This window comes from Magnolia sinica, chromosome 12 (genome assembly GCF_029962835.1).
Source record: "Magnolia sinica isolate HGM2019 chromosome 12, MsV1, whole genome shotgun sequence".
NCBI lineage: Eukaryota > Viridiplantae > Streptophyta > Magnoliopsida > Magnoliales > Magnoliaceae > Magnolia > Magnolia sinica.
The window spans coordinates 17,590,835-17,615,147 of NC_080584.1; the positions used below are offsets into that span (position 1 = coordinate 17,590,835).

At 36.9% G+C, this 24,313-nt stretch overlaps 1 protein-coding gene across 1 annotated transcript in view; it reads left to right on the top strand.

Moving 5' to 3' along the window:
• Positions 1–16,559, top strand: part of LOC131221036 (UDP-N-acetylglucosamine transporter UGNT1) — a 31,539-nt gene extending 14,980 nt beyond the window's left edge. Inside the window, exons 3-10 of the mRNA XM_058216120.1 lie at positions 9,071–9,235; positions 9,351–9,484; positions 12,031–12,161; positions 12,260–12,304; positions 12,479–12,576; positions 14,782–14,889; positions 15,875–15,931; positions 16,039–16,559. Coding sequence (XP_058072103.1) covers positions 9,071–9,235; positions 9,351–9,484; positions 12,031–12,161; positions 12,260–12,304; positions 12,479–12,576; positions 14,782–14,889; positions 15,875–15,931; positions 16,039–16,113 — 813 coding nt within the window. The 3' untranslated portion in view covers positions 16,114–16,559. The remainder of the gene's footprint in view (positions 1–9,070; positions 9,236–9,350; positions 9,485–12,030; positions 12,162–12,259; positions 12,305–12,478; positions 12,577–14,781; positions 14,890–15,874; positions 15,932–16,038) is intronic.
• Positions 16,560–24,313: the final 7,754 nt, after the last annotated feature.

Below are 24,313 nucleotides of genomic sequence, written 5' to 3' on the forward strand. Positions count from 1 at the left end.
GGAGGAGTTCTTGGTCAAATTGCTGGACTTCTCGGTCAATTTCACATAGTTCTTAGTCTATTTCAATGACTTCTTGGTCATTTGCATGAGTTCTCAGTCAATTTCACCGAGATTTCGATCAATTTTAGCAAGTTAGTCAATTTTTGGCGAGTTCTCGATCAATTTCAATGAGAACTCGGCAATTTCACCGATAACTCGGGCAAATTTACTGTGAACTTGGTGAAAATTGACCAAGAACTCGGGCAAATTAACTGAACACTCGGTGAAATTGATTGAGAACTTGTGTAAAAGACCGAGAACTTGTGCAAGTGCAAATTTTTAGGGTTTAAGGGGAATTTCTTCAAATATACGTGCAATGCATGACTTCTTCAATGGAGGCACCATTTTCATTCTTCATTGATAAAAGAAAAAGAAGAAAATGAAGTTACAATTTGTGGTAGCAAGGGTATTCTCATCCGAAAAGAAACTTTAAAATTTAGAAATGAAAAGGATAAAATTTTAATAAGAAATATGAAGAGAGTAGAAGATTTCAGGAATATAGGTTTTTGGTTGAAGGGTATTCTTGTAGGAAGAGAATAGAATGTTTCAGAAAATGTGTTTTTGGTAAAAGGGTATTCTCATAAGAAGAGGGGAGAAGATGTCAGAAAATGGGTTTGTAGTTGCAAGGGTATTCTCATTTGGAAAAGAACATAAAATTTAGACCTGGAAAGTAAAGTATTGGAGAATCGAAAAGGCCTGTCGGTTAAATGTGAAGTTTACAGTGAGAAAAAGCTCTTTCCAATTCTCCAATACTTTACTTTCTAGTTCTAAACTTTAGGGTTTTTTTCGGACGAGAATAACCCTGTAACTACAAACCCATTTTCTGAAATCTTCTCTTCTTCCAGTGAGAATACCCTTCTACCAAAACCTATTTTGCTGAAATCTTTCTCTTCTTACGAGAACACCCTTCTACCAAAAAACCATCCTCCTAAAATCTTCTCATCTCTTCCTATTTCTTCATGAAATTTTATCTTTTTCATTTTTAAAGTTCAGAGCTTTTTTCGGACGAGAATACCCTTGCTACCACAAACCGTTACTTATTTTTCTTCAATTTCTTTTGCCAAGGAAGGACGAAAATGGTGCCTCCATCGAAGAAGACTCGCATTTCAGGTATATTTGAAGAAATTCCCCTAAACCCCAAATTGTAAAAATTTGCACTTGCATGAGTTCTCGGTCATTTTCACAAGTTCTTTGTCAATTTGCCAGAGTTCCTGGTGAAATTGCTCGAGTTCTCGTTGAAATTGACCAAGAACTCGCCAAAATTGACTGAGAACTTGTGCAAATGACCGAAAAGTCATTGAAATTGACCAAGAACTCCAGCAAATTGGTTCTCGGTCAATTTCACCGAGTTCTCAATCAAATTTCCCATGTCCTCCGTCAATTTCACGAAGTTCTCGGTTAGTTTTAGTGAGTTCTCGGTCAATTTCACCAAGTTCTTAGTCAAGTTGCTCGAGTTCTCGATCAATTTCTACAAGTTTTTTTTTTTTTTTTTTATTATCAATTTTTAGCGAGTTCTCTATCAATTTGTAACGAGAGCTCGGCAATTTCACCGAGAACACTCAGGCAATTTCATTGAGAACTCGGGCAAATTGACCAAGAACTCGGTGAAATTGACCAAGAACTCGTGCAAATGATCGAGAACTTGTGCAAGTGCAAATTTTTAGAGTTTAGGGGAATTTCTTCAAATATACCTACAATACATGACTTTTTCGATGGAGGCACTATTTACGTCCTTCCTTGACAAAAGAAAATGAAGAAAAAGAAGTAATGGTTTGTAGTAACAACGGTATTCTCGTCTGCAAAAAGTTTTAAACTTTAGAAATGGAAATGAGAAGATTTCAGGAAGAAATAGGAAGAGATGAGAAGATTTCAAGAAGATAGGTTTTTGGTCGAAGGGTATTCTTGTAAGAAGAGAGGAAAAGATTTCAAAAAATGAGTTTTTGGTAGAAGGGTATTATTGTAAGAAGAGGGGAGAAGATTTCAGAAAATTAGTTTTTAGTTGCAATGGTATTCTTGTAATCTTGTTAGAAAAAAATCATAAAGTTTAGACCTGGAAAATAAAGTATTGATGAATTGGAAAGGCTGGTCGGTTAAAGGTGAAGTTTACAGTGAGAAAAAGCTCTTTCCAATTCTCAAATACTATACTTTCTAGTTTTAAACTTTAGGGTTTTTTTTTTTTTGGACGAGAATAGCCCTATAACTACAAACCCATTTTATGAAATCTTCTCATCTCTTCTTATGAGAATACCCTTATACCAAAAACTCATTTTCTGAAATCTTATTCTCTCTTCCTATGAGAATACCATTCTCCAAAAAACCATCTTCCTGAAATCTTCTCATCTCTTCCTATTTCTTCCTAAAATTTTATCATTTACATTTATAAAGTTCAAAACTTTTTCCAAATTAGAATAGCCTTGCTATCACAAACTGTTTCTTATTTTTCTTCAATTTATTTTGTTGAAGGACGAAAATGGTGCCTCCGCCGAAGAAGCCACGCATTGCAGATATATTTGAAGAAATTCCCCTAAACCCCAAACCTTAAAAATTTGCACTTGCACGAGTTCTTAGTCATGTGCACTTGTTCTCGGTCAATTTCATCAAGTTCTCGGTCAATTTGTCTGAGTTCTTAGTGAAATTGCCCGAGAACAACAACAAATTGTTTCTTGGTTAATTTCACCGAGTTCTCAATCAAATTTCCCAAGTCCTATGTCAATTTCACAGAGTTCTCTTTTAATTTCACTAAATTCTTGGCCAATTTTAGCGAGTTCTCGGTCAATTTCATCCAGTTCTCAGTCAATTTGCCTGAGTTCTCGATTAATTTCACCCAGTTCTCAGTCAATTTGCTCGAGTTCTCGATCAATTTCAGCTAGTTCTCGATTAATTTCACCGAGTTCTCGAATAATTTCATCGAGTTCTCGGTTAATTTTCTTGAGTTCTCGGTCAAGTTTTAGCGAATTCTCGATCAATTTCAACGAGAACTCGGCAACTTTCACCGAGAACACTCAGTTAATTTCACCGAGAACTCGGGCAGATTGACCTAGAACTTTGTGAAATTTACCGAGAAATCGGTGAAATTGATCGAGAACTCAGTAAAATTGATTGAGAATTAGGTGAAATTGTTCGAGAACTTGTGCAAATGACTAAGAACTTGTGCAAATGCAAAATTTTAGGGTGTAGGGTTTAGGGAATTTCTTCGAATATACTTGCAATGCATGACTTCTTCGATGGAGGCTCCATTTTCGTCCTTGACAAAAGAAAATGAAAAAACGAATTTATGGTTTGTGGTAACAAGGATATTCTCGTTCGAAAAAAGCTTTAAACTTTAGAAATAGAAATTATAAAATTTCAAGATTAAATAAGAAGAGAAGATCTCAGGACAATGGTTTTTTTCTTGAAGGGTATTCTTGTAAGAAGAGAGAGAAGGTTTCAGAAATGGGTTTTTGGTAAAAGGGTATTCTCATAAGAAGAGGGGAGGAGTTTAGAAAATGGGTTTTTAGTTGCATGGGTATTTTCGTTCGAAAAAACCCTAAAGTTTTAGACTTTGGAAAATAAAGTATTGGAGAATTGGAAAGGTTGATTAGTTAAAGGTGAAGTTTACAGTGAGAAAAAGCTCTTTCCAATTCTCCAATACTTTAATGTTTAGATCTAAACTTTAGGGTTTTTTTTAGACGAGATTAACCATGTAATTAAAAACTCATTTTTTTGAAATCTTATGATCTCTTCCTACGAGGATACCCTTCTACCAAAAACCCATTTTCTGAAATCTTCTTCTCTCTTCATACGAGAAGTCCCTTATACAAAAAACCATATTCCTAAAATCTTCTCATCGCTTCCTATTTCTTCCTGAAATTTTATCTTTTCCATTTATAAAGTTCAGATCTTTTTTCGGATGAGAATACCCTTGCTATCACAAACCGTTGCTTCTTTTTGTTGAATTCGTTTTGTCAAAGAAGGACGGAAATGGTGCCTCTATCGAAGAAGCCACACATTGCAGGTATATTTGAAGAAATTCCCCTAAACCTTAAAAATTTGCACTTGCACGAGTTGTTAGTCATTTGCACAAGTTCTCGGTCAATTTCACCAAGTTCTCGGTCAATTTGCCGTAGTTCTTGGTCAATTTTATCGAGTTCTTGGTTAATTTGCAAGAGTTCTCGGTGAAATTACTCGAGTGTCTTCGGTGAAATTGCCCAAATTCTCGTTGAAATTGATCGAGAACTCGCTAAAATTGACCGAGAACTCGGTGAAATTGAACGAGAACTCGTGCAAATGATCGAGAACTCGTGCAAATCGACCGGGAACTCGTGCAAATTTCATGCCATGTTCCTCACACACATTTCCAATTGTAAGGGCATCATGTTCAACACCACTACAACCCACAGAGTCTTCACGCATTGTCTCATTAATGCGATGTGCTATCTCTATGATTAAAGGGATGTCTTTATCCGAATGCTTCAACTTTCTTGCTAAGAACACTCTCACATCTTCGTCGTCTTCGATTTCAGTTGGAGGGATTGATTGGTTTGAGCAAGGGTATAATACTTTCATCCTAATATTATAATTCTTCAGTGTACTCTTAATAATCTTGTACATTTTAGATATAAGCTCCTCATATGTAGTCTCAACACTCAAAGCAATACTTTTCGACTTTCAACCCTTGTATGTGTATTCATTGTTTTCACATATTAAGTCCTCACAATAAGAGCATACGATGATTCTCGCAGTCATTAACTGAAAACAAACACAATGAGGTATTCTCAGCGAATCATTACACAATAAGAGCATACCATAAGATAGAACTTGGTTAATATTCACATGTACTAGGTGAAATTAACCAATTACTCGGTGAATTACTAGGTGAATTTTACCAATTTCAGCGAGTTTTTCATTAATTTTCGGCGAGTTCTTGGTCAATTTCAATGAGTTCTCGGTCAATTTCCCAAGTTCTCGATCAATTTGACCGAGTTCTCGGTCTACTTTAGTGAGTTCTCGGTCAAATTGCCCGAGTTCTCGGTCAAATTGCTTGAGTTCTCGGTAAGTTTTCAGTGAGTTCTCGGTGAATTTCAGGGGGTTCTTGGTCAATTTGCCCGAGTTCTTCGTCTATTTCAATAAGTTCTCAGTCAATTTCATGAAGTTCTCGGTCAATTTCAGCAACTTCTCGACCAATTTCACCGAGTGATCGGTTGAAAATTTGCACGATTACTTTGTCAATTTGCACGGTTCTCAGTCAATTTCAGCGAGTTCTCAGTGCATTTGCCCAAGTTCTCGGTGAAATTTATTGAGTATCGGTCAATTTGCCTGAGTTCTCGGTGAATTTTAGAGAGTTCTCGGTCAATTTCAGCGAGTTCTCAGTTAATTTGCCCGAGTTCTCGGTCAGTTTTAGCGAGTTATCGGTCAATTTGCTCGAGTTCTCGGTGAAATTACCTGAGTTCTCGATGAATTTCAGCGAGTTCTCGGTCAATTTCATCGAGTTCTCGGTTAATTTGCTCGAATTCTCTGTCAATTTTAGCGAGTTCTTGGTGAATTTCATCAAGTTCTCGGTCAATTCAGCAAGTTCTCAGTCAATTTCAGCGAGTTCTCAGTCAATTTGCCCGAGTTCTAGGTCAATTTATTGGGTTCTCGATGAATTTCAGCGAGTTCTCGGTCAATTTTCTGCGAGTTCTTGGCCAATTTCATCGAGTTCTCAGTGAATTTCAGTGAGTTCTTGGTCTATTTTCATTTACTTCTTGGTGTATTTCAGCGAGTTCTCGACTTCTCGGTCAATTTTCATCGACTTCTCGGTGTATTTTAGCAAAGTCTCTCAGTCAATTTCAGCTAGTTCTCGGTCAATTTTCAACAAGCACTAGTTGAATTTAACCAATTACTCAGTGAATTACTAGTTGAATTTGACCGAGCACTAGGTGAATTTGCACATGTACTCGATGAATTTTCGTTAACTGCAAAAAAATACATTCATTCTTGAGATTCTTCTCATTGTAAACTTCACCATTAACCCACCAACTTTTTTAAACATCCTTACCTTCCACAGCCACCATACCAGTGAAACTCGAGTTAAAGTAAAAGAAGAAGAAGAAGAGTGTGTTGAAGTGAAACACGATTTAGAACCCTTTGAAAGGTTGTAGAAAACCCTTATGGACAAAAGCGAAAGATTCCAAGTTTATCAATGCGACCAGTTTGAAGCAATGAATGAAGCCCTGAGCAAGAGTGTAGATGTAAAATGATAGTATCCGGAGATTCAATGGAGATTTTAGGAAGAAAAACGATGAAAAGAAGATGGATTTTTAGGTTTTTGGGTATAAGTGAATGAAAGGAATATAACCCATAAAGCAAGGTATTTTTGTCTAAAAATAGTCAATCCTTATAGTAGTGGTTTAGAATTGGAAAGTAAAGTTTTGGTCATTTAGAAAAAGCTTAAAAGGTGAAGTTTACCATGAGAAAAAAATAATTCTAAACGAATGTAACGCTACTAACTCTAGGAAACATGGGGAAAATAGTGGGATTTTTTAACGATACTTCAGGAGATGCTAAAATATATATATTTGCATATTTAAGAATCAAATTATAGAAAAAAAAAACACGCATATTTGCATATTTAGGAATCAAATAATAAGTTTCCCTTTAATGGGGGCCTAAAAGCGTGTATTCTTGACAAAGGGAAACATTAGGGAAACATGGGGAAAATGGTGAATCCATCCATCCGTACATCAATCTATCCAACCATCCATCTGTACATCAATCTATCCAACCATCCATCCATGCATGCACATACATACATACAAATACACATGCACGATCCATCCATCCATCCAACTAGCTATGCATGCATGCATACATACAATGACACATAAATATATACACATGCATGATCCATCCATGCATGCATGCATACACACATACACACATCTATACATCCAACCATCCATCCTTCCATCCAATCCAACCAACCATTCATCCATCCATGCATACATACATACATCCATGATCCATCCATCCATCCATGCATGCATACATATATACACATACAAAGATGCATTTCATCATACAGCCATGCACCCATAAAAAAAATTCAAAATGATTTTTTTAATTAAATAGATATTTGGCAATATCGATACATTGGCGATATTATCAAAATATCGCTGATACAAGCGACATTTGGAATTTACACAGTTGAAAACATTGGCGATACTTAGCGATATATTACTGATATATTGTTGATACCTGAAATTTCTGGTACTACCAAAGTTATCGGAGATTGGTATCGCCGAGTTGGCGATACCGGTACTCGGAACAATGGAGACGACACTCTATTTTACCTTTTTTCATGGTCCCTTCCCATTTCCTGCCAATTACGGAACTTTATATTATTTCATACTATCCAAACAGAACATATTACTGCCAAGAGAATATGGTTCTAAAGAATTCCTCTTTGAGACTAGAAGCTAGTTCCATGCTCCCATAACGCTAGCAATGGACTTCGGCACGCTTCATGCCACTCCAAAGAGGTTTAAGAATCACATCCAAAGCTCATTGTGGAAGGACAATGCATAAAAATATGGTCTTTGTCTACTTCACAAAATAATAATGATTCCTTGTTTTCGTCTATTTATGCCTTTTAATAAACTAAGTTGAAAAGAAACCCTAACTTTCAATGAAGAGGTTGAGTATATGAATTAAATTTGGTTTGGACTCTCATTTGGTGACTGGGTAAATATACTAAGAGTCTGGCTTTAATATCTTAACATTTACAACAATCTCCTATTAAATAGGATCTAGCATTTCTGTTGGTTTATATTCTCATGATGGATTTTCAATTTCTATGTAAATTCATTTCCCTATTCCATTTTCCATGGAAACGGAGTTAAAAATTTCATCCAAAAAAGGAATATTTCCCATTTTGTTCATGTTGGGGAAATCTCTCTCCCTCCCACCTTCTCTCTTTCCCTTTTCCTCTCATCCCCACCTGGCCCACCAACCCAATCTCCATTCTCTGCTCCAAACCTATAGATTAGCTGTCTCCACTGTGGGCCCATGGTTCGACGATTGAAACTGTAGATCTGCTGGGAGTTGGGAACCACAGTCGAAGTGTGATGCCATGGAAATCTTCTACACTGGAAGGCAGTTCATGCCCATAAAATCTGCTTTGTTTGGAAGATTCTAGATTTGAAGTATTATGTCCCTTTAATCAATTTACTTCTCATTTGCTCGTCCTGTCAGAAGGAAAATTGATCTAAAGGAGCCCTTCCTTCATTATGGACTGGAGGAGCCTTTCCTTCGTTATTGATCGTAGAAGTCCCGTGACCCTCAAATCTTGGTTTCGAGGACACCACTGTAGTATATTTGCAATATTTTAGTTCTTATTAATAAAATAAATTAAACATTTTAATAGGTTTTAATTATTTTTGAATGTAGAATATTCCGTATGGCGAAGACATACGCACATGAATCCACCCCCACACCCTTGTTGTATAATATCCGTCTCGGTTAAGCAATGGATTTGATGGATTCAGGTATCATAAATTAGCTCTTCACTCCAGCTTGAGGGGGATTGTTATCTTTTAGTCATAGTGTAATTCGTTGGAGGTGGAATAGTTGATTCCTCTCTGTTTCTGTTATTTACTCTATCTGTCCTTATTCGAGCCTCTTTTTTTATTGGCTTTATTTGAGCCTCTTTAGTGAGGCATTATTTTAAATTGGTATGTATAAGGGCAAGTCCTATGTGGGTTGTCAGAGTGAGCCTCTTTCCCAAGTCTTGTGTAGTGTCACAGGATTGGTGGATAGATAGTTTTGGAATAGAAATCAGTTGCAATCCTGCTGCTTTAGCTCCTTTAAGGATCTGAATTAGAATTTCTCAGCCTTATCGTCAAGTGTATTTCACTGCTTCAAATGCATAATCATATATTTGCCTCATTTTCCATTTCAAATAATGTTTGTTATAGTTCATTTCAAGAGATCTTGCTGAAATATTGCATATTGATAATGATTCTTGTGAATTTTGCGTTAATTTCTTGAAGTGTTTGACATGATTTTGTCACAGATGATATGTTCAACTTCTTTTCTGTATGCAATGAGGCGCTGGAAGATAATTTCTTTCACAGTAGGCGAACCCTGGAGTGTCTCTGATAACTCCTCTCCATTTCTTGTATCGTTTGAGACTCTGCTTCATACCCTGCCTCTTGCTATATCATATTTACTTTATATGGTATGTTTTTTAATTGTGTAGTGTAGCCAATTTATTTAGGTGGAAGTTTACCAGTTCGTCTCTTTCCTTCCAGTTATAAGTAATGCACCCACCTCTTTTGTTTCTCTGCTGAAAGCTGGCCACGATGGAATCTGTACGGGGAGTAAATGTTCCCATGTACACCACCCTTAGGCGGACTACTGTGGTGTTTACTATGATGGTGGAATATCTTCTTACAGGGCAGAAGTATACATCTTCTGTTGTCGGCAGGTATGCAGCCTCTCTCTCTCTCTCTCTCTCTCTCTCTCTCTCTCAGTGCATGCATTGCTGATAGTATTGAAGCTATACTTGCATCTAAGTTGGATGATCCATCAAAAAACTTGAGCACATGAGTTGGGGACTTGGATAAGGCTAAGGAACTCCCTTTCGACAATGTTTGAAATCCCTAATCTATTAGGATTCTGAACTGTAGATTTTTTTTATTATATTAAATTAAGGGGGAGGGAATCTCCAACCACAAGAAATTTAAGCTCACTCTGTTTTCCTAGCAAGATCATCAGCAAAGTCATTAGCTTCTGTATGAGCATGGATGAATGAAAATGAGATATTTCCCTCCATTTCTTAGATTTCTTCAATCCAGCTAGCTAACTGCCATTGTTATTTGTTGGATCATCCCACCAAAATTGCATTCAGCCCACAAGAGATGATGGTTTGGAGGATGGCAGCCTTGGCTATATTGTGGACAATTTGGGTGGAAAGAAATAGCATATGTTTTGCAAATACTTATTGCAAGGAAGCGAAAGTCTTCCTAAGGGCCAAATCTCTGATCTTGTAATGGGCTTCAGATCTAAATAGTTTGAAGGATTGTAATTTAAATTTTCTGCTTTGTTTGCAGTCTGTTTGTAGTTTGTGTCGCCTTCTTGGCATCTTTTCAATAAAGTGCTTGTTACCCTTCCAAAAAAAAGAAGAAGCATTTGCCAAGTTGCCTTCAATGATGGAAGGGGGAGAATGCAACTGGGTGAACTCTTTCACGCCTCTCAAGGAAGCGGAAGTCTTCTTAAGGGCCAAATCTCTGATCTTGGAATGGGCTTCAAATCTAAATAGTTTGAAGGATTGTAATTTAAATTTTCTCCTTCACAGCGTCTTTTCAATAAAAGCACTTGTTACCCTTCAAAAAAAAAAAAAAACATTTGCTGAGTTGCCTTCATTTGATGGAAGGGGGGAGAATGCAACTGGGCGAATTCTTTCACGCCTTGGCAAAGAGTGTGCAGCTCAACTTCATTGGAGTCTACTACTCCGATCCCAGCGGAAGGCAACGAAACCCACCCAGCATTTCCCGCTGGACCCGAATTCTCTTTAGAGCTGCCGTTGAAATATACCTTTCAGTTTCATCCAGGTTGAGGACAACATGCTTGCTGATTCCTCAAGGGATCAGACCTATCATCGATCACCTCCATCCATTCTCTCTTTAGGTCCATCATAAATACTTATAAGCACTCTGGAGTTTTTGATTAATTAGAATTTCTGGGATCGTCTCAATTGGGCAACAAAATCAACTTCTAATATTGTTTGGGAGTATGTTGACAAAATTATACTTGTGAGTACTCTTTAACTTTGCCGTGCCTGTATTGATGGAAATCAAAGCTAATAAACAAGTTTAGCTTCATTTTTTTAGCATAAGGGGACATACCTTTCCACAATTTCCAGATTCCAACAGCAGGGCAGATTATTAATTCATGTCTGAGCCTTCTGAATTCATCCGAAGATGCAAAGAGATGTAGGGAGCAGAAGAGAAGAATTTAAGATCAAAGAAGTAGAGAGGATAAATTCATGGAATCCCACCACAATGCAAGTGCTAGAGGAGCCTCACCCATAGGGTTTCTGAAGAGCCTCACTTCTTAAAAACAAAGTTCCAATAATAGGAATCAAAAGACTTCTTTTATTCAATCGAATATATCATATTTCTTGAGTCATATATAGCCTCTCTGCATACTAAAATGGCAATTAAATTTAAATCTCTACTTAATTTATATTGGCTATGAGTGTTTCCTAATCCAACCAAAACCCCTAATTAATTTTTAAACCAATCTCACCATAAAAAGGACAATGATTAACTAAAGAATTCCTAACTATACCCAAACTACTAAAAGTACCAAAATCCATTCGACTTTATGGCTCTATGGGTTGTTGGTTTGTATAAAACTTCTACATACTTCATACTGTTTGTATATAAACCCTAAAAAAGACCAGTTCTATCATTTCTTGTATTTGATCCTTATGATTGTCGACCCCACTGTCTGACAGTCCTGTGAAAATCTCATCCAGATGATCTTGTGGGGTCCACAAGTCAATCGGATGCCTTTCCCTTCAATTGGGCAGCTTATGGGTTATCGTGGACATTTTTGGGTGATTGGATGAAACTGCATCATGTATCATATGCTTACTGGGTCTTTGGTGCTTAACCTGACCCTTGCCATACCGGTACTCTGGTAACACAGACTAATTTGATTTGCAGTTTCTAAACCTTTCATGGTATCATATGCTTATTGGGTCTTTGGTGCAAGTGGTTGATCTATGGAAGCAACATTGTAATTTTTTTTCTTTAAATGCTTGAGACATGTATTTTACTGTTAAATGCTCCAGGCATACCAATTATCTAATATGAAAACCAGGTTAGTCAGTGAATCACTAATTATATCCTAGCACCCTGAATTGTTTATAGCATATCTTGTGAAGTAATTCAGATTTTTGTTTTTCAAATTACGTTTTATGTTTCTGATTCCTTTCTCCTTGGCAAACTGCAAGGGTTTCATCAGTGTGGGGTTGATTGTATTTGGAGCATTTGTTGCGGGAGCTCGGGACTTGTCATTCGACTCCTATGGCTATGCCATTGTTTTCGTATCCAACATCACTACTGCAATATATCTTGCAACTATTGCCCGCATTGGTATTGGTTTCATCCTAAGATTTTTTCATGTTCACTTTTTGTACTGAGGCTCAATGTTTGGTCTATTTACCATTGTGTTGTATATTTTATTTTCTCAGGGAAATCTAGTGGGCTCAACAGCTTTGGTTTGATGTGGTGCAATGGTAATTAATGTTGTAATTTTTGTTATATCTAAATAACATTCATTACATGATGAATTATGAGTTTGTGTATTGTATATTTTGTTGCCTAGTAGTCACTTGTAATATCACTACCATCATCATAATCATCATCATCATCATTATAATTATTATTATCGTTTTCTCATTTCTCTGCAGGATTGATATGCGGACCAGTTTTGTTATTTTGGACATTTATCCGAGGTGATTTGGAGATGACAATGAACTTTCCTCATCTATACTCTCCTGGCTTTCAGGTACTTCATCTCACAAGAAGTTCCTTTCTTATAATGTTCTAAGACCTTGTTTGCAGCAACTCCACTCTCTAAAGATATCACTGGTGGAAAGTACTACATGGTAAATTTTAACTTTCTTGGTGCCCCTGGGGCATCTGCATGAATTGTATAGTGGGTGCCATGTGTGTCAGTTTCAGCCACAGGCAACAGGCTGTTACTTGTTAGACACGGTGACACCTAAAACTCCTGCACTCATACACAATGTTCAAAATATTGTTATCGTTAAATGTATCAGAGATCTGGGATACAGAAACATGTATTGATATTGTTGATAATGTTGCAGTTGTTGGGGAATGTATTGTTGTCTAAAGGAAACATTAGGAAAAATGTGGAATTTTTCAGTGAAACTTATGTTAAAAGACACATGGTTACACACTTAGGAGTCAAAATATCACAAAAACAACTGTACATAATAGTTTCCATTGTTTGACAGCCCAACTATGTGCTGTCAAAAAAATATTTAATTAATAAATTATGCTTTTAATGCATTAATTTTTAAGAAACAATTCAATAATTCAGCACACATAATGCACTAATTAAGAAACCAAGGAAAGATCCCCCAAAAGATTTCATTTTATTATTTTTTATTTTTTCCTAATTTTTTATTTGCTGGAATTTCTGTATTAATTATCACTGATATTGTTGATACCTGTGTTAATACCACATGTATTGACGATACAATGTATTTATTTTAAAGGGATGCTGCAGATATCTAACAATATCGTCAGTACATGCCATAATATCATCGATATTATTAGCAATATCTTGCAAATTTTAGTTTCCCCTAGTATTTGTATCTTTTAGGTGCGAATGCAATACAGATAATATCCACCAATATTATTGATAATATGGGTGATATTTTGAACACTGCTCGTACACATTTATAAAGCTACACGCTAACATTGGAAGATATTATGGTATAAATGTAAGCATCAAGTTATTCCTTAACAGTGACGGTGGCTTTAACGGGCATCATCATTACTGTTACAATACGGGCCGTAACGGTCATTATGGCACTTTTTTTTTTGAAAAAAATGCATCAGTCCTGTAATGCAGGGTTATGGGGTGTTTTTTCTATAACACATAATGGTTGTCACAGTAACCGTTGTGTAACGGCCGTTACGGCACACTTTTGCAAGCATATAACACATGGAGAGCAAACTTGGTAGATGTTTATTAAAATTTTATTTGAATTATATTAATAATGAGAGAACAACAGAAAATGGATTAGTTTCGGAATGGGCTGTCTTTTGTTAAATCTTTAGTTGTTGGGTCCCTGTTGAGTGGGCTCTTTTTATCTTTTCTTTCTTCAGAGAGAGAGAGAGAGGAGGGAAAATGGATTCGTTGGTACGTATTCTGGTCGGCAATGTTTGCTAGTGGGTCTGTGGTCAATCTGGTCGGAAAGTCTCTCTCTCTCTCTCTCTCTCTCTCTCTCTTGGAAGTTGGAAGATCAAGATTCAAGTACTTGATGTTTAATTCATTGTTTAATTGATTTTATTTCTCTCAAATATATTTTGAATATGTAAAATTAGTTATTTATTAACTTCTGAAAGTTACCCTTAATTTCTTAATTTTTTACAATTTTTGTTTGACCTTTTCCATTTTTTTTCTTTTTTAATTTCAAAAAAAGAGAAAAGCGGTTGTGCATATGCGATTCGACAACATTGGTAGGGATCAACCCAAGTCCGACCTATTTACTTAAATGGGTCAAGTGTGTACGACATCCAACCCTTGGAGAGGTTGGCACATTGATTAAGAGAACCTGACACAAAAATCAAGCTGATCTGGTCAATAAATTGGGCCTCTCATGTACTTAGGGTCAGATCGGTGACTTGTATTGTTTTATACTTTGTAGCCCATCTGATGAGTAGCTTGGGCTGATTTTTTGCGCCAGGTGTTCTTTTGATGGGTCAAAGTTTTGGACAGGTTGGATGTCATACATGATAACACAGTTGGCATTTACCTGCCATTTGGAAGAGAAACGTTGCGACGTTTCAACTGCATTCATGTTAATCTTACATGATGAGTACAGGAGAAGCCTGTGAATGCGTTTCACATTCTGTTTATGGTATACTTACGAAGCTGGCTACCATTTTTTCCTAATTACTATCATTCCACTGTGATTATTACTTGGAGCTAACTAGAATGTATTTAATTGTTTTGCAGGCTGTGATGCTTCTTTCTTGTATAATGGCATTCTTCTTGAATTACAGCATCTTTTTGAATACGACACTCAATTCTGCACTTACGCAAACAATGTGTGGCAATTTGAAGGTTTGCATACTAACCTATTTATCAACCATCTTGTTGAGGAAAATGTGATTTTGCGGAGAGGTGGGATCAGTGTTTTAAATAGCGAATAGCGTGTAGCGTAGCATTTACCCCTCTGAAGCGTGAGGCATAAGCTACATAGCATGTAGTGTAAGCTCCACTCTACGTCTAGATTTTTAATCAAGGTTGCACTTGGTTGCACCAATTTCATGATATTTGCACTAAATTAGACTGCTTAATAATGAAATTTCATGATATTTGGTGCAACCAAATGCAGCCTGAAGTAATAAGAAAGGGCAATGATTAAGTATAAAGGTAAAGAAAGAGCAACGATTAAGTATAAAGGTAAAGAAAGGGCGATGATCAAGTATAAAGGTAAAGAAAGAGCAACGGAACTGATTTAATATTATTACTTGTATTATTTTACTAAAAGCATTGAAAAGATCAACTAATTTTTATTGAAAATAGAAAAATGTAACAAATCATATGGAAAACATTAATTGGTTTTAATGTTGTAATGAGCTTCGTAGCATGTAGCGTAGTCTGTGTTGTGTGTAGCATATGCAAATTATCATGCAGCGTAGGCTGCATGAGCTATGTTGTGTTAAGGCTAAGCTACACTACATGGTGTAAGCTATCTAAAACGCTGGGTGGGATATTGTACATGTGGGGCCTGTCCATGATCCAGGCTGTTAATATGATGACTCCCACTGTATGTGGGATGTGCCACAGTTCGCAGATTGAAAGATCCTTACCATTCAATCATCTGCCGATTTTCTGTTGGCTATGGACGTCTATTTACAGGCATGCTATCAAAGGGTTAGGATTTTCCATTCTGAGGTAGTTCTTGGGTGGCCCTCTCAGTCAGTGGGGCTCATCAAATAATTGGCCCGCATCAATCCTTTGCCTCAGTTAACTATAAATTAGCTGAGGCGATAGTCCCTTTCTCCCTTATTTCTGATGCTCACCTTTGTGCCATTTGCTATAGGATATCTTCACTGTTGGACTGGGTTGGCTACTGTTTGGCGGGCTTCCATTTGATCTGGTGAGTATGAATCTCTCTTCAATATCGATGTCCTCATTCTTATTGTGTCTGCCTTTATTGGTCATTTCTCCCTCTCATGCTAGAAAACTATTATGTTTCAATTTCAGTTAAACATTATTGGGCAGCTTCTCGGCTTTCTCGGCTCTGGTTTATACGCCTACTGTAAACTCAAAGGGAAGTAGCTTATCTGTGGTCCAAGCTCATTTACCATTGGGAAGGACTAACAATGCGGTGGGGACGAATCATTAAAAAAAAAGAAAGAAAGAAAACAACTCTTCGAGGGGTTCGAAGTGGTTGACGGTACACTGTCTAGTCATCTCTAATTGTTGCTTGGCGGATGAGAAGAATTTGTGGAGGTTGTAACTTTATTATTGTCTGAAAGAGCTTCCTACACGGTATTGGAAACTGAGTTTAGTAGTTCTGTTCTCTTCACCCTATCTATCAAGGGGAACTGAAGGCCTGCTTTTTTTTCTTTTTTTCTGCTTGATATAGTTATTTATGGGTGAACCGAAAATTGTGTCAAAGATGTTGGTCTCATTGATTCTTTTGGACCTAACCTTTTGTAAGATTACATATTCTTGGTGACCGCAACCAGTGGTGAGAATGCGAAGTAGAGCTTTTTGTCGCCTATGGTTTTTCTTCAGTTCTTTTTTTTTTTTAATTTTTTATAGTTTGGGAAAAATTGAATTAGAAGAATACAATTTCCAGCTTATTTTCCATCATACGCGGAGAAATTATCAAGAGAGGATAAGGATACTCCATTTTGATTGATTTGGGTTTCACCCATGTGCTAATTATTGTTCTTAAAATCGCCAAGTTAGACTCGAATCAGCTTAACACAGTGGGATTTTGAGCCGAGTCACTGGGAAACCTGCTTTAGAGAGTTTACTTGGCTTGCTTGCATTCAGTCGAGCCTAAGGCACCTTATATATATATATATATATATATATATATATATATATATATATATATATATATATATATATATATATATATGGGAAATGTCTATTTCAGCTATTTTATATTACTTAACTATTTCAATATTTATCACAATTGGCTTTACTCGATACATGTGGTTGTGGGTGATTGTGTGTATCCGCGGGGATTAGTCTCACTTTAAAAAAGAGGTGGGGACACCCTGGGTCTTAAAAAAAAGAAAAAAAAAATTATCATGATAAATGTATTTAATCTAATCATTAAATATCGAGTCAAAATAAGAATTTGGTCGTCGTGGGGTCGACTTGAATTATGGTTATGAGGTATGCACTATATTGATTATAACCTTTAGGCCTGACCTGATTACTTCAAAATCTGGGGCCAACCTGACCCCACGAAAAGAAAGAGAAAAGAGGAAGAAGTCGGTGTGATTGGTATTGTTCAAGAAATATAGAATCTATGAGCAGTCAAGGGTCTACCATTTGGATGGTCCAGATGGTTGGAACATCCATTTGCATGTAAGAGTTGGGACCAAACCATGGGATCCTGAGGATGGTCTCATGAGATGAGGGGTCATACTATCATTTAAAGAAGTATATGGGTTAATGAAGTGTCACAGATCGGATGGTCTGTATTGTTTGATCGATGCCATCTTTTGATTTATGTCTCACCCACAATGAGATGTACATTCTAAACGGTTAGGATCACTGGAAGGCCACTTACAACACCTGTTTTAAGCAATGCATAAAAGACTCGAGCTCTGTGGGGTACACCATGGTGTATACGTGAAATCCATCCCGTCCATAGGGTGAAAATCATTATTTGGACTGTACATCTAGAAGATAAGCCTGATTAAAAGCTCATATGGGCCACACCAATGGGAACAATGTGAAATTCCTCTAAACTGCTAAGTTCGCTGTGTGGCCCACTTGAATTTTGTATCCAGATGGTTCTTGTATCTTCTCTTTCCACCTGATGAACGGATTTGATGGTGGCCCCACAAACCTACCGTTGGCATTCCATCCCATTCTTCCATGTAGTGTGGCCTCATATGAGTTGTGGATCTAACAGGAGTGGATTTTACATATATAACATGGTGGGCCCTTAACTTGGGTGTAGGGCTGGGCATCGAGTCGGACCAAGTTAGGGTTGACCCCACTTGATCTGACTCGGCGCCGAGTCAAACATGCCTGATCCAATCCGAGTCCAGGTCTGACCTGAACTAATTTGAACAGAATCCGACTTGGTCACAAATACCGAGTCAGGTTGAGTCGGCACTGAGTTGGGTCGGGTGCAATGGTATCTATGGGCTGAAATCACAACTCAAAACCTAAGTGTGCTTGCCAGAATTGCAGCCTCTCCATCAGCTACACGGCCTCTCAGATTTGAAACGCAAGATCTAGTTTATATATATATATATATATATATATATATATATATATGAGGTCGACTTCATGGGAACTTCCCATGAGGTCGAGCTGTATGGGCCCCACTGTGATGTGTGTCAAACATCAGCACCATACATTTGATGGGTCCCCTTTATACCCTTTACACTATGGGATATCCCAAAAATCAGTCGTGTACGGAAGTTAGGCGTCGGAGTTTTGAATCAATTCAAGTCAGTACTGAGTTGGATTTTGGGTCGAGCCGAGTTGAGTCGAGTTACTGGGTGACCCGAACTCAACTCAGTTTGAGTTCGGATTGAACAAAGTCTAAGTAGTTCGGATCGAGTTAGGTCTGAACAAGCCGGACGAGTTGAGTTTGCCGAGTCGAGCCGTCCATGCCCAGCTCTACTTTGGTGTTTTATGGCACCGGTGTTGTAGAGGATTCCAGTCCCCCGTCCAGATGTTAACACGTGGTTGATGTGTGAGTGTTCCATCAGGTGAGCCATGGGCTATGCTCCTTAGATCCTCTACCTTAAAAATGACGCCATTTGACAGCAAAGGTGGGCCACAATATAAAGAGTAAGTTAGCAGTTAAAATTGGGTCTCTCACCCGGGTGGTAGATTCCCAGGAGTTTTAGCACCGGGTCAAGGGTTCGACTACCCACCAGTGGTAGTGGTGAAATCCCACGGCGGGCGTGTGTTAAATTTTATTTTTTATTTTTTAAAAAGAAAAAAAGTTGGCAGTTAAAACCAATCTTTTTCGGCTGGGTTTCAAAAGGCCTGATTTTAGGCCAGATGATTTAGTCCGTGTATCCCCCTCATGTAAAAATCAGATCATGCCCATGCATTTTCCATATTGGCACGTGTGAGTGCATGTCAATGGCGCACGTGTGGAATTATCAAACTCTATTCTGCAATTCCTCGTGTTGGACCGTTTATCTAATCATGAGGAGTCCTATCAATCCACCATGTAAGCTATACTAAATTAAATTTTAATACTTAATCATTTTCATTAATTTTTAACAGTTTTCCTGTTCTATAACTTGAATTTTAATTTTCATATAATTATAAATTATTTGTTTTATTTGAATCTATATTTAATAATTTTTAGATTGAAAATATTTATAGGATAATAAATATCAAAATAGTTATATTAGGCCCCACATGCTAAGTGGACAAGATTTATTTTAGGGGAAATATGTACAAGGTCCAACCTGATGGATGGATTGGATCGAGCCCCTATGCGGCATGCTTTTTACATGTCTTAGTCAGGTTAGCTGAATTTTGAGACGTGTATCCACATTTAAAATTGTGTAATGAAGAATATATACCTTTTTGCTTAAGTTGTATGATAGCAAAAACACATTTACGGTGTGGACATGCATTAGATGTGTCATGTGCTCATGTTATTCATACCGAGTCTATATAATTCATACAAGTATAAGAATAAAGTAGATTAGTTAAACTCAAAGTTATTTATTATATCTATCATTGCAACATTTATATATGTGCCCAAGTAGAAATTAAGAATAAGTTTAAAGCTTTCATTACAGTTTTCTTAAGAGAAATTTAATAATTGATTTCAGTTTGACTAAATAAATATGTGCATATTAAGTGGTCATTTATGAAAATAATCTAAATTTATATTTTCTGACAACTTATTTTGGGATATAGGCATCGAATGTTGCAGGAGATATTGAGCTATTGGAGTAAACTATATATATTGGAGTAAAATACATGGTTATCTCTTAAACTTAGAGAGGTCCAAAACTAATAATGGTACATTGTAACTCAAAGTAATATTACTGTGACTTAAGCTTGTATGAGCATTACAATTTATATGATAAGACTCATTGTGAACTATCATGCATCATTGGAAATCTCTGAAATGAAAAGATTATTGGTATGATGTTGGATATTTTTTAATTAAACATTAATATGTACTCTTTTAAAAGTTTTTTATTTTGTATTTTTTAACCATATATTTGGTGTGTGAATCGTGTTTTCTGTAATCTAAATAGATAAACAAATTTATAATATTTTTTTTCCTTTATTAACAAATACATCAACACTAATATACTGCTAACTTTAAATTATTATGGTACTTTATAAGATTTACAGTGTTTAAAAATTCCTTTATACTCAACTGCTATTATAATATATGCAACTAAATTGAATTGCAAATAACTCAACATATGAATTAATTGGATGATTGTTAAAGACATGTTAGTGAAATTAAACCACTATTGATCAACTTATATTATTTATTAGCATATCCTGAATATCTATGTAACCATTATCTTTTTATTAGTACAAAATCACATGTAAGTCATGTCATGCAAATCAATGATCTATAGGGTCTTAATGACACTGAATTTTCTTTCCCTAATGAATTTTTTCATTCTAATCGGTAATTTATTTTTAATAAAGAGACTTTTGCATATGTAAAAGTCTTTCGTAAATGCTGGAGGTAGAGTACATTCTTTAGAGGAATGACCATTCACTCTTTAAGTGAAGTTTTTCCAAGCAAGGAGAATTTTTTTTAGAGTAATCCTGAAAGTGTCAGAACTCTTTTTTTTTTTTTTCTCTGTCAAATGCATACCAATTATCAACTTGTTTGCATTGATAAAGATTAAAAAATACATATAACCCATATAAGCACTTAGAAATGTAGCAACGTACTTGAAAAACCTTCACATGCACGACGTGTCTTAGAATATTCCTAACCTTACAATTTTCTACTTTAAGATGTTCATAATGGCTCTTTTTTGTTGGGACTCGTGAAAGCACACAAAGAGAAATCAAGCAAAGTAACCATAATTGCGCAAGCAAATCCAACCAAAGACATGAATTTACATGGAAAGAGCCTTGCGGAAAAAAACCACAACACAGTGAGCATGCACGATGAAAAATGAAGTTACAAGAGTTGAAAACTTATTGATCAAAGCCCCAAGAGAAAAAGCCCTGGCCTTTTTTCTTTCCAAAACCCTCTCAAAACCTTAAGAACATCTTGGAGAAACCTAACCCTATCCTAATTCTGATTATACCTGATATATATACTACTACTACTAGAATAGAAAACAAATCGTGCACTTGCGCAATTCTGCACGCACCTTTGATGGGACCTTCTATGGCATTGATAACCATCGAGGTGACATTGAAACCACCTTCGATGCCATCGAGTAGCAACTCCAAAACTGTCCAGTAATCAACTAAGATTTTTTCAAATTTTCTTGATGGGATTGAGCATCTGTCGATGGCATCGACATCTGCTTGATGGAATCGAGTGGTCTGTCGATGTCATCGACATACCCTGTTACATACAAATTTAAGACATTAGACAACAATCTCCATCATGTCTTCAATCTTCATACTCCATTGCTTCTTTGCCATACTCGATCCTCCATTTATACTTTGTCTCCATCATAACTCCACAATTATCGCTTCTCGTTCACATTCCATCTTCCTGTTATCTTTGCTAGATCCAGAGAAGTCGCACAGAATTTGAACTTCTTTGCAGGAACCACCTTCGTAAGCATGTTAGCTGGATTCATGCTTATGTGGATCTTCTCAAGAGTCGCGCCTCCTTCCCCAATCACTTGTCAGATAAAATAATGGCACATCAATATGTTTAGTTATATAATGGTAAATCGAGTTCTTTGCCAAATTGATCACGCTTTCGTTATAACAATTAACTGACACGACCTCTTGTTGAAGCCCCGATTAATTTATCATTCTCCTCAACGAAACTACTTCCATGAATGCTTCTGTCACTGCCATATACTCAGCTTCAGTTGTGGAAAGAACCATCACAAACTAAAGCTTTGACATTCAACCAATCGCTCCACCCATTAACACAAATGAGTAATCGGAAGTTGATCTTCTATTATTTACACTGCTTGCATACTCTAAATCCACATAGCCTATTAACTTGTCCCCTGTTTTTTCAAATGCAAGATGTAATCCTGCGTACCTCGAATGTATTGAAGTAGCCACCCAGTGTTGCTTGCTGTGGTTAGACATATATCTGCTAATAACATCCATCGTATGTGAAATATTCGGTCTCGTACAAACTATGACATATATAAAAGCAACCCTTTCATGAGGAAAATGTCAAAAATACCCCTCCAAAGGTTCACTAACACTTGGGCCTTATTAGCATGTGAAACATGGGTTATATGGGCTCATAAAAGTGAATAAATTCAATGGTGATTTAGGTGCCACAATTTTAATACAGTAATAGGGAACATTAATCTAATGGACAATAAATAACAGTTCATTGCTTCAAATGTGAAGTTGATGCTTCAATTCTCTTATTGTTCTTTAGCACCTTTATAATTGAAATACAATTAGATTTATGTGGACGCTGGTGGGAGGTCCCCCCCCCCCCCCACACTATGGGCTACCCCACTAGTTGTCCGAGTTGGACCAAATGATGGTTGCATGAGTCAAATGATGGATATATACGTATATATAGTGCTAGATATATGAATATTATAGAGAATGCTAGTGTATTATATTTATTGTGTGTCCTTTTAGTATAAGTGCATGTGCACACTTCCCTATTCCCCTGCAGTGTACTATATGCTTTATCATAATAAAATATTATGTGTTAGGGCAAGCAAGCCTAACACATCATCTCTCCCAAACTCTCCTCCTCCTTCTCTCTCAATATTCTCATCTCTTCTTCACATTATCCTCATCAAATCCTTCTCTACTTGGTATTAGAGAAAAGTTCCAGGCATTCCGCATCCAACAGGTTGAGAGGCGACACGTCACCTTGCTGACGTCAGCAGCCGTACGGCTGACGTCAGCATTGTACGGACGCATGGGCTCTGTTTGAGCTAAAAGTTTAGAGTTTTGATAGATCTTGATTTTAGAAGATTTGTCATGATTTTTTCAGAATTTATTGGACCTCATTTCATGGTATTTTGGGCGAAATAGAGAAATTCGAAAATCGGTTCCAGATTCCGTTTTTCTTTGATCTACCTCAAATCGGTAAGCTTTTCTTCGGTTTCTTTGCTCAAGATGGACCGAAATCTTCCTCCCAAGCTATCCATGGTGGATTTTTTACTTAAGATCAATGTTTGAGAGGTTTTTAACCTCAAATAGGCGTGCGGCTGGGCCGTTTTTCACTCGGTCAGGCCCTATTTGACTGCGTTTCATGGTATTTTGGATGATTGATATTTGTTTGAGGTTTATCTCTTGTTATGTTGAAGGATTGAGTGAGATAGAGTTGTTTGAATCAATCTTTCTTGGCATAGGGGGTCTCTTGGCATAGGTTTATTTCTCTTGGACTCTATTATGGCTGACAAAGGGCCCTCATCTCTTGGCATAGGGTCTCTTGAATCTAACCCCTTGCAGATTACCTCCATTAAGTTGAATGGTGACAACTATCTTCAATGGGCACAATCTGTAAAAGTATTTTTAGGAGCCCGTGACAAGTTGTCGTATATTTTGGATGATCTCCCAAGCTCTACAGATGTTACCTACAAGTCTTGGACAAAGGAGAATTATCAAGTTATTGCATGGCTGTTAAATAGCATGGATTCCTCGATTAGCCATTCAGTGATGTTTTTATCCTCGGTTAAAGGCATTTGGGATACGCTTCATAATATGTTGTCGGAATCTCAGAATTTTTCACGGATATTCCAGCTTATTCAAGAAATTGGTCGGTTTCAACAAAACTCCAAATCCTTAAAAGACTACTATTCGACGTTTCGGGGTATGTGGGATGAGTTGGATATGTATCAGCCTCTTCCTTCCAAATGTAAAGAGGATCATGAACATGCTCATAAGCAACGGGATGATACTCGTATCATACAGTTCCTCGCTGGGTTGAGTTCTGATTATCTTCACATTCATGATCAGGTTGTTATGCAAGATCCTCTTCCCCCATTGACGACAGTCTATGCCATGTGTTAGCGTGCTACAATCTCAACTCTTCCTTCTCATTCATTTGTGCCACCCGAGCGTTCGGCACATCTTGCTGGCGATCAGTCCTCCCTTGGTCTTTGGGTACCACCCTTGAGCTTAGGGCGCATTTCTGGTTTTGGTGGTC